This window comes from Lagopus muta, chromosome 3 (assembly GCF_023343835.1).
Source record: "Lagopus muta isolate bLagMut1 chromosome 3, bLagMut1 primary, whole genome shotgun sequence".
NCBI lineage: Eukaryota > Metazoa > Chordata > Aves > Galliformes > Phasianidae > Lagopus > Lagopus muta.
The window spans coordinates 27,927,579-27,937,196 of NC_064435.1; the positions used below are offsets into that span (position 1 = coordinate 27,927,579).

At 41.2% G+C, this 9,618-nt stretch overlaps 1 protein-coding gene across 1 annotated transcript; it reads left to right on the forward strand.

Moving 5' to 3' along the window:
• The first annotated feature begins 1,042 nt into the window (after nucleotides 1-1,042).
• ZFAND1 (zinc finger AN1-type containing 1) lies at nucleotides 1,043-7,542 on the forward strand. Its single transcript, XM_048938718.1, has 8 exons — nucleotides 1,043-1,208; nucleotides 1,921-1,963; nucleotides 2,791-2,830; nucleotides 3,167-3,294; nucleotides 3,383-3,474; nucleotides 4,270-4,394; nucleotides 6,145-6,300; nucleotides 6,419-7,542. Exons 1-8 carry the CDS (start codon nucleotides 1,088-1,090, stop codon nucleotides 6,587-6,589), a joined length of 876 nt encoding a protein of 291 aa, XP_048794675.1. The 5' UTR covers nucleotides 1,043-1,087; the 3' UTR covers nucleotides 6,590-7,542.
• Nucleotides 7,543-9,618: the final 2,076 nt, after the last annotated feature.

Sequence of the window (9,618 nt, forward strand, 5' to 3'; positions counted from 1 at the left end):
GACAAACAGGTGACACAGACTCCTTGTAAATACTGGATGCAGAAGTCAGTGGTGACACAAGCTCTGTGGTGGCGAGTGGCAGCTGTGAGCCATGCTCTGCACCGTGCTGCAAGAGGACACTCGTGTGTAAGTGCCCTGAGGCTCTTGTATGGCCTCACCTCAAGCACTGCATGCAAATTTGAGTGCTACAATATAAAAAGGAAATGAAACTAAAACTATTAGCATCCAAAGCGGAGCTACAAATATGGTAAAGAATCCAGAGGGCCAAACGTGTGAGAAGCACCTGAGGTCCCTGTGTGTGCTCAACGCAGAGCAGAGGAGCTGAGGGGAGGCCTGACGGCGGCTGCAGCTCCTCACAGGGAGCGGAGGGGCAGCGCTGAGCTCTGCGGTGTGTGACAGCGACAAGGCCCGAGGGAACGGCATGGAGCTGCGTCAGGGGAGGGAGGGTGGGGGTCAGGGACAGGGTCTGCACCGGGGGGCGGTGGGCATGGAACGGGCTGCACAGGGCAGTGGGCAGCTGCCATAGTTCAGGGAATGTTCGGACAGTGCCTTCTGACATAGGGTTTGAACTCTGGTGGTGCTGCGCAGATCCAGAAGTTTGACTTGATAGGCCTTGTGGGTCCCCTTTAATCCGTGATGATTCTATCTTAAAAACATACATAGGACTGATAAAATAAAGAGTAAATTTTCACAGGAAAGAAATGCAGTTTTTCAGAAGCGTAGATGCATACCTACAGAAACCACAGCAGTGGTCAGTAATTAAAAGTGCAAGAAGGATCTCGGGAGCTTGTCTTCTCCCTTCCCTTTTCCTCTGTCTCCTGGACACGCACTGTTCTGCACCTGACACGACTCAAAAGAACCAAAAGCACGAGCCACTTTTTCCGCCAGCAGCAGCAGGCAGACGGCCCCGTGCAGCGAGGAGTCACCGCGACGGGTAACACGCCAGGTGCCACGAATCCCACCCTGGGGCAGGAAGAGCCGCATATCTGCATACGTACTCCCGCCCCTTCTCCTCCCCTTCCTCCCCTTCCCCCCCGTGCCCTCCCCCTGCCCTCCCCCTGCCCGGTCGGAGTCCTCCAGCAGCGCGATGGCGCTTGCGTGCCTCATTTGCTCAGCTCCCCACCCCTTCCGCCTGAGGCGGCGCGAGAGGAAAATGGCGGAGCTGTCGCTGGGGCAGCACTGCGGGGTGCCGGACTGCCGCCAGCTGGGTGAGCAGCGGGGCTGCGCGGCTCTATGGGCTCTATGGGCTCTATGGGCTCTATGGGCTCTATGGGCTCTATGGGCTCTATGGGCTCTATGGGCTCTATGGGCTCTATGGGCTCTATGGGCTCTATGGGCTCTATGGGCTCTATGGGCTCTATGGGCTCTATGGGCTCTATGGGCTCTATGGGCTCTATGGGCTCTATGGGCTCTATCACTACAGAACGTATATACATTTAATTTACCTTCTCAGATCAATTTTCTGTAATGCTAACTGGAGGAGTTAGCAGTGGAACTGAGTCACAAAAGCCACTTTGGGGTATTGTGTAACTGCGATTGTTAAATGTCCATAAAGATACCTACCCCGTGATAAAAATAAACAAAACTTAAACAGGTAAAAATTAAAATAAAAACTATTAGGAAATATATATTTAACTGAAAACAAATCTCCCTTTCTGGTTTTAAGTTGAAGGAGGGAAAATTTAGGTTGGATATCATGGGGACGCTTTTCACCAAGAGAATAGAGAGGTGCTGGAACAGGCTGCCCTGAGAGGCTGTGGATGCCCCGTTCCTGGAGGTGTTAAAGCCAGGTTGGATGGGGCCCTGGGCAGCCTGGTCTAGTATTAAATGGGGAGGTTGGTGGCCCTGCCTGTGGGAGGGGGTTGGACCTTGATGAATCTGGGGTCCCTTCCAACCCGGCCATTCTATGATTTCTTTCAGATTTCCTCCCCTTTGTATGTGATGGCTGTTCAGGTGTTTTTTGGTAAGTTTTCCTATAAAATCTCAGTGTAACAATTGTTGGAGACTCAAATGTTTTATGAATGTGAAGTAACTCAAGTTAGATACATTCAGTTAAAAAAAAATATATATATATATTTATTGCCTGTTCTCCCAAGCAGCTGTAGAGATTTGAAATCAAAGAGTGTCTTTAGAATGTGGTTAACTATTATAGCAGGCATGAGGGTTAGAGCTTGGTTTGTACTGATGTTGGTATTTGTTTTATGTGGAAAAAAATATATAAATTTCTTCCAGGGTCTCTTCTCAGAGCAGTGAAATGATTACCTGTCTCAAGATGAGAGCAGATCTAAAATTTCACTTTAAAATTGTAGATGCTTTCAAAGTGATCCAAAATTCATTAAAACAGACAAATTCCAGTTGCTTTGACCTGAATTCTTAAGCATGCTAATGACCTTACTGTCTTGGAATGCTTTATTAACTTTGGGCGTTAAGTCCCGAATGACGAATAACTGTGGTGGTGGAGTCACTGGCCCTGGAGGTGTTCAAGGAATGTTTGGATGTTATGTTGAGAGACATGGTTTAGTGAGAACTATTGGTGATGGGTGGATGGTTGGTCTGGGTGGTCTTGTGGGTCTTTTCCAACCTTGGTGATTCTGTGATTCTTTGCTTCTCAGGTAGCAAAGCACCACACAGTCATTCACTTGTTCGAATAAATTTTGTGAATTTAGTTAAAGTGTTGCTATGATAAAACTTGTCAGATTGCACTTAAAACACTTAAATGTTTTTATGTGCACTTTTTTTTTCTCTTGAAATGATGATAATGCTGTGATATTTTCTTCTTTTGCCACTGAGTCTTCAGCACAGGAGCCGGGATGCTCATGGGTGTTCTGAGGTAATCTAATAATATAGGGCTACCTTTAAAATTCTGTGCAACTGAACTAGCTATTTTCAGGTTAAGCATATATGCATAGTAAATAACTATGAATTATTAAACTGAGAGTGATTGACAAGCTTAAAAAATGAATGTACCCTTTCTCTGTGTTACAAAATTAAGTTTGTTTAGGGGGATGGTTCTTTTTCTAACAGCTGTATTGATGAGAAGTAAGAGAAATTGCTAAACTAGTTTTACCTAAAGAATCAAGTGCAGGCACAGTCCTTTTCAGTAACCAGGCTGGTGGCTTGTCTGTGGTATATTTATTTACACAGAATATTTTGTATTGATGCTTAGGTGAATATAAGCAACAATTCTGTGAAACCAGATCAGCACAGATCTTACCTGTGCTCATATAAGGACTGCCACGCAAAGGAACTTCTGCCAGTTTTATGTCCCTACTGTGAAAAACATTTTTGCCTGAGGTGAGTGGAACAGTGTTTAAAGATAAATGCTTGTTCGTTAGTGCATGGGGCACAAATTAATGCAAGTTTTTGTCTCTGTTATTTATAGACATCGGCATCAATCGGATCATGAGTGTGAGAAACTGGACACACCACAACCTCGAATGGCTGCCACTCAGAAGCTAGTTAAAGATATTATAGGCAAGTACAATGAAAGACAGATATACACTACAGTTCTCTTCAGAAGATTTGTGGCCTTTAATGGGCTAGGCTTGAGCAAAAGAAAGACAAGGATGGGATTTCCTTGTTTGAATAGCCTTAAACTCACCTGTCAGCATGTAATTGTGTTCACTGAGTCTGCAACAAGAAAAGAGTAGCATATACCTAGAAATAAAATCTTTGAAAATTGCAAGGACACTCAAGTTTCTTTCAGAATTATTGCATTGTTTTGATTCAAGTACTATCATGTAATTAATCTTAGCCACTTATCTTTGCATCTTAGTTTATACACAGATAATGCTTGTATTCTGTGCACATGCCTGCCTGCTGGGATTATACCTATGCAATCAAGGTGGGAAAAAAAAAAAAAAAAAACAAGTCCACAATACAATTTTTGTAGCTTTTAGGCAGTGATTTTATTCTTTCCTGCATAACTGGCTCATGAGTGTTACATGTAGAAAGGAGAACCTACACCTGTTGCCGTATGAATGCTGTGGTCACCACAGCTACAGAAGCATAGCAATTTGTATTTCTTCAGCTTTTGCAAGTTGCTTAGCTGGTTCTTTTGCTGATCTATCTTTCCATATAATTCCAGAGTTCTGTTACATCATAAATATCCTTGAATAGGGGTACGTAATATCTTGCCTTCAGGAGGACAGGTAGGGAGTTGACAACATAAGAGATACAATAAGCCTTATAGCATAGAGATATAAGCTTGTTCCAAGATATGTTCATGAGAAATTTGACTCATACTAACAGGAATAATATTGTTCTCAGATTCTAAAAAAAGTGAAGAAATAAAAAGCAAAAAACGCAAAGGAGCAAGAAACAGTGAAACAGCAGCAAAAGTGGCATTAATGAAACTGAAAATGCATGCATGTGGTGACAAGTCCTTGCCTCAGGTCAGTCATGCTTGGTTTCCATAATTTGCTTCTCAAAGGAAAGGACACATTTTCTAACTTACTTTTTCTTCTAGTTCTCTCAGTTTGTTTTTGGATTTAATTCTCCAAGGCCTCAGTCATTTACACATAGATTTCAACTTGCCATCCAAAAGCTGTCTCACTGATCCCATGTCTTTTGTAAGGTGTTTGTGTAGAGTTTAGAACAGTCAGGTCCTTTAAAACAAAGTTGTGTTAGCACGCCAAGTTTGGGCCTCTGAGATTGCATTTATAATAGTGAAAACATTCTGTGTGATAATTAGGTGTTTAATTATTTTTTTAAAACAAATGCAGCTATTCTATTACTGAGTCCTCTTATGAATTTATTTTTTTCTGTACTCATTGTGCTTTAAATTGGATAGGTCTTCTGCTATGAGCAGGATTATTACAAAGACCTGCTTGTAACACTCCTCACAGTGCCACTGTAAGAAATATTTCCTGAAGAGAGAGTGATCAATTTCAAATATTATGGAACATAGTTTTTAGAAGTCTGTCATCAGAACTTACAAGAAAACTTAAAAAGTGGCATCTTATTCCAAAGCTAATAAAGTCTAACTAGTCTAACACAAATTACTGTATGTTAGTTTCTCTCTCATTAATTTTCTTATTTGGATATTAATTCTCCAACCATCTAGAGAAGCAAAATGTCAAGACTGATAAATAAACTCTTGCATCTCTCTCTATTGCCTCCTAAACTCTTTATAGATAGTCATTTTTTACTCTACTGCCCAGCAAGTTCCAGTTTGACAGATTTTTTTTTAATATGAAGTTTCTCAAATGCTTCTTAGGCATATTAATTCTCTCATCGCTGAACACTGAAGTTGTAGATGTTCAAAACTTGACTGAATCTGACTTGCTGCTACCTGAGGAGTCCTGGTAGTTAGGCTCAGCTTTAATTTTGCCTTGCTTTGAGCATGATCTGCACTGTGTGACCCCAGCAGTCCTTTCTAACAAAGATCAGGAAAAAAAAGACTATCTTAGAAATGTCTTTTCTCTCTTGATAGGCCAGGGATCAGTTTTCTGCAGGTAACTGCTTCTTATGGGTACTCTTTTCAATACTGACCAGCTCAAAACAGGAGGGCCATGTGGCAATATAGTGTTAGCCATTCTGTCCTTGACTGATATTCTCGTGTATATGGCATAGAAATTCTAGGAGACACATTCCAGAGTTGGAGATGCAGCAGTAGAATGAGCAGTTTTGTGAATTGTGTTGCAGTGAGCTGTGGGAGACTGCTTCGTCATCTTTAGAACTGGAGGAGGAACTGGAGGAAGGTGCTAGGACACTGTTAGAAGCTAAGTTACTTAGCATGTGTTTGGAATAACATGGCTGCGTTAGCTGTTTCACAACTTCATTTACATTTTAGAAAGATTCAAGTCCTGCTTCCCTTTCCCTTTTGTAGTATGCCTTGGTGTTACAAATTTTTGTGTGGGGAAAGTGCACAGGTTGAATATCATCCTCAGTTTTATGAACAAGCTGGGAGGAGGACAGATCCGTGGTTTTGTTTTGTTTTTTTTTCCTTGGGAAGGCTTAAATAAATCCTTGAGAAAGAAGACCTCTGTCTTGTTTGACAGTGTCTGGCTTGGATTCATAAAGCACAGACTCAACTGATGAATGTACCAATGCATATGTGTGGAATTACATTTTGCTTTTCTGATTTTATTTTCTTTTCATTTTTATCTTTTATAAATGTAACTTGTTTTTATGTTTTTCTAGACAGAAAGAATTTACTTTCAAGTACTTTTACCAAAGGGAAACAAAGAGAAAAGCAAGCCTATGTTCTTTTGCAGTAAGTGGAGTATTGGCAAAATAGTAGATTATGCAGCTTCCTTAGCAAGCCTTAAAAATGACAACAACAAATCAACAGCCCAGGTAAATCAGTAATAATATTTACACATCCCTCCCTCTCCTTGTCATCCCTCTGCCCCCTTCTCCTTTTTTGCATCTTGGGCAAATTTTGACATTAATTTCTGTGTTAATTTTCTTGTAGAAATTGAGGTTATGCCATACTGCCTCTGGAGAAGCCTTGCCATTTGAGCACACGTTGGAAAAATGGCTATCTGATGAAGATTATCCATTATTCAATGGTGGAAATATAATTCTGGAGTATCTTGATAATGATGTTTTATTTATAGAAGATACAGAGTCATACTTAAGTTAGTAAAATATTGCAAACTAAACAGCAGAAGAAAATTTTCTAGAAATGTGGTGTTCAAACCAAGACCAGTTTCCTCTTCATAGAATCATAGAATGGCTTGAGTTGGAAAGGACCTTAAAGATCATCTAGTTCCCAGCCTCCAGCCATAGGCAGGGTTGCCACCCTTAAATTACTGGATGCAGAATCTGTTCTCACCTCTGGAAGACACAGTTTCTGTGAATTCTTCAGCTGCATAATTGGCAAAACTATGTCCTGAAAGGACTGCTAGTTATTACAATAACTCACTAGCTAAAATAAACTCTTGCTTTAGTTTAGACATTTTACAGCTAAATTTTATATGTGTTTATTTTTGTTTAAATGATGTCTAAATTATGTATTGATAAACACTGAAAATGCGCAGTCGCAGTGTGTCAGTTCTGTGAAGGAAAGGAGCACATTACACTCTTGCAGCATTTTTTCTATGTCTACAGGGACAGATTTCACATGTTCGGAATGCAGCACCGGAGCTTCAGATCCACATTTTCTTAGTGCATTGATTTTTTTTTTTTTTTTTTTTAGAGAAGAAGCTTTATAAAGCAAAAGTAATTCTCACGTCTCTTCCGTGTTTCAGAATTTCAATATCAAGTTGGTGTTTTTTTTTAATATTCTAATTTATTATCCAGTGAAATCATCCTCTCTTACATAAGTTTTCAAAAAGGAAGAAATATGGTTAAACCAGCAGCACAGTTTTTAATACCTTGTGGTTTCATCCTGTCCTGGTTTAGACAGTGTGTTTTAGGTAAATCTCTGTTGCATCATCTTCAGCAGTCTGCAAGATAGAGTCCCCAAGTTTTAAAGGGTTTGTTGATGGTGCTTCGACATAATGAATTACACCTCGAGTTGCTTGTAGTGGCTTTCTCTGATGTCAGTCTTGTAATTCGGTTTGGAGGTCATTAAAAAGATTGTTTGAAGTATAAGTAGATGTACTCCAATTTTTGTGAAGATGCTGCAAAAAGGAGGTGCTTTCCACAAAGGAAAGAGCTGATGAGCCAGACTGTAAGAAAGCACTGAAGTGCTGTTGTCATTTTGCTGTCTGGTGCGTCCCCAAACTTCTTTCCACTTTCCCTCGAAGTGACACACAGGCATGCTAAGCAGGAGTTAAGGTTTTCCAGCAATGTAGGTAAAGCATACTTCTGCAAGGAGAGCAGAACTGGTGATCATAGAATGGTTTGAGTTGGAAGGGACATTTAAGATCATCTAGTTCCAACCCCCTGCAATAGGCAGAGACAAGATGTAATTCACGGAATGGGGGGAGAATGGCTAGAAGTAAGGATGGCAAACTTTGGAGCAAAGATGTGTTGGAGGCTTTGAGAAATCAGTGGGATTGTCTTTACAGGAAAAAGCAGTTTTGTTTAGTTCATGATAGTGAAATGTTATGCGTGCATTTCTCCATTTCCCCCTATCTCTCTCTGCAGCTGTGTGTCATGTCTTTCTGGCATTTCTGGCATCTTTCTCTTGCCATTTCTTCTCTTTCTTTTCACATCCCTTCATGTGCCACCTGCAGGTGAAGCATATGACTTACATGACTGTTCTACCACCTCCTCATCATCAACATATTTGGATAAGAAGGCTGAGCAGGGATACGTGCCAGAACTGCCTGCATACAGCCTCTTCAGAAGTTTTATTTACTTCATAATACAGGTTTTCTTTGTGCATATAACTGCAGGCAAAATGACTATAATAGAATTTACTGGAGCTGGGGAGAATGCAGACTAGGGGAAGTGGAAGTAAATCTTTGGAGAGAACTTGAAGGTTTCATAAGGAAGTTTGCTTTTCCCAATCGCCAGTTAATGCTAAGAGCTAGCAGCCTGTAAATGACAGTACAAATACAGCAAGTCACAGGTTGTTAAAACTCCAAAAATTTTTGACATTCACTTTCATCTTATTCCAAGGCTGTGTCTCAGATAATATGCAGAAGCTCATCCCACTTAGTTTTGAGAAACCGAGAAGCAAAAACAAATGAAGGCAGGCTGACAGACAAATAGCTATCCTAAGCATGGCATTCTTACACAGACTCTAGAAGTAAAAGCAGAAGCGTTTGTTGAGCTGCAGCATCTTGTTTGAGATAGAATTGCTCAGGTGTTAGCTGTTTGACTTCAGCTTCTTGTTTGTTATTTCTCTGTGTGACAGTTTTAGAAAATGGATGAGGCTAAGCCTCTGCAAATGTTTTACCTCTTAGGGTGCTGCAGGTTCCAGTTCCTGGCCTTGTGTTGTTTCACACACAGAATCTCCTTCTGTGTACTGGTATGGAGGTACAGAGCAAACTTTGGGAAACCCTAGATTTGCATCGAAGGCTCAACTTTGCTTTTGTAAGTGACTTGTGAACCAGCTGGGCAGTGCCAAAGTGAACAAGCAATACTATGTTGTGCTGAGAAAGCAGACAGCCATCTCTCAAGCAGTTTCTCTTTGTGTGTCTTTTAGGAAGAGAGAAAAGTATGTGCCCTGTGGTGTGTGACCTGTGTGGCCTGAAGGTGTTTCTGTTTTCTTGCTTACCAGGTGTCACAACAAAAGCTAAACCACAGCCCGTGTGCCTCTCTCAGTTGGTGCTACAGTTTTTAGCTTGCAATGAAGTGCAAAATAATCATGCAGGAAAACATTTGCACAGACCTGTAAAGACTGACAAATACTGCTTAAGGTCTCTATGATTCTGCCTGTTTGAAAATGAGAAAGATGAAGCGTGGGAAGGTGCAGTGACTAGGCACTGGCACTGCTGGGAATGGACACCACATCTCTGAGGTATAAAGTAAAAGGTGAAAGCTGCCCTGCAGAAGCACACAGCTGTGGGTTGGGTTGCCACTGGGAGCAGCAGACAAGTCATGGTCATTCTGAACCATAAAGTATGTTATACAGCCCTTGTCCTCCTTGCTGTTCGCTGTAGATCAACATCTTACATATGAGAGTAAACTAGATTAACTGCCAGTTGTAAACACAAGATGCATCAGTGTTTTATCCTGATGAAAGATGCAGGGCCAGAATTCAGAGAACAAGGCTCT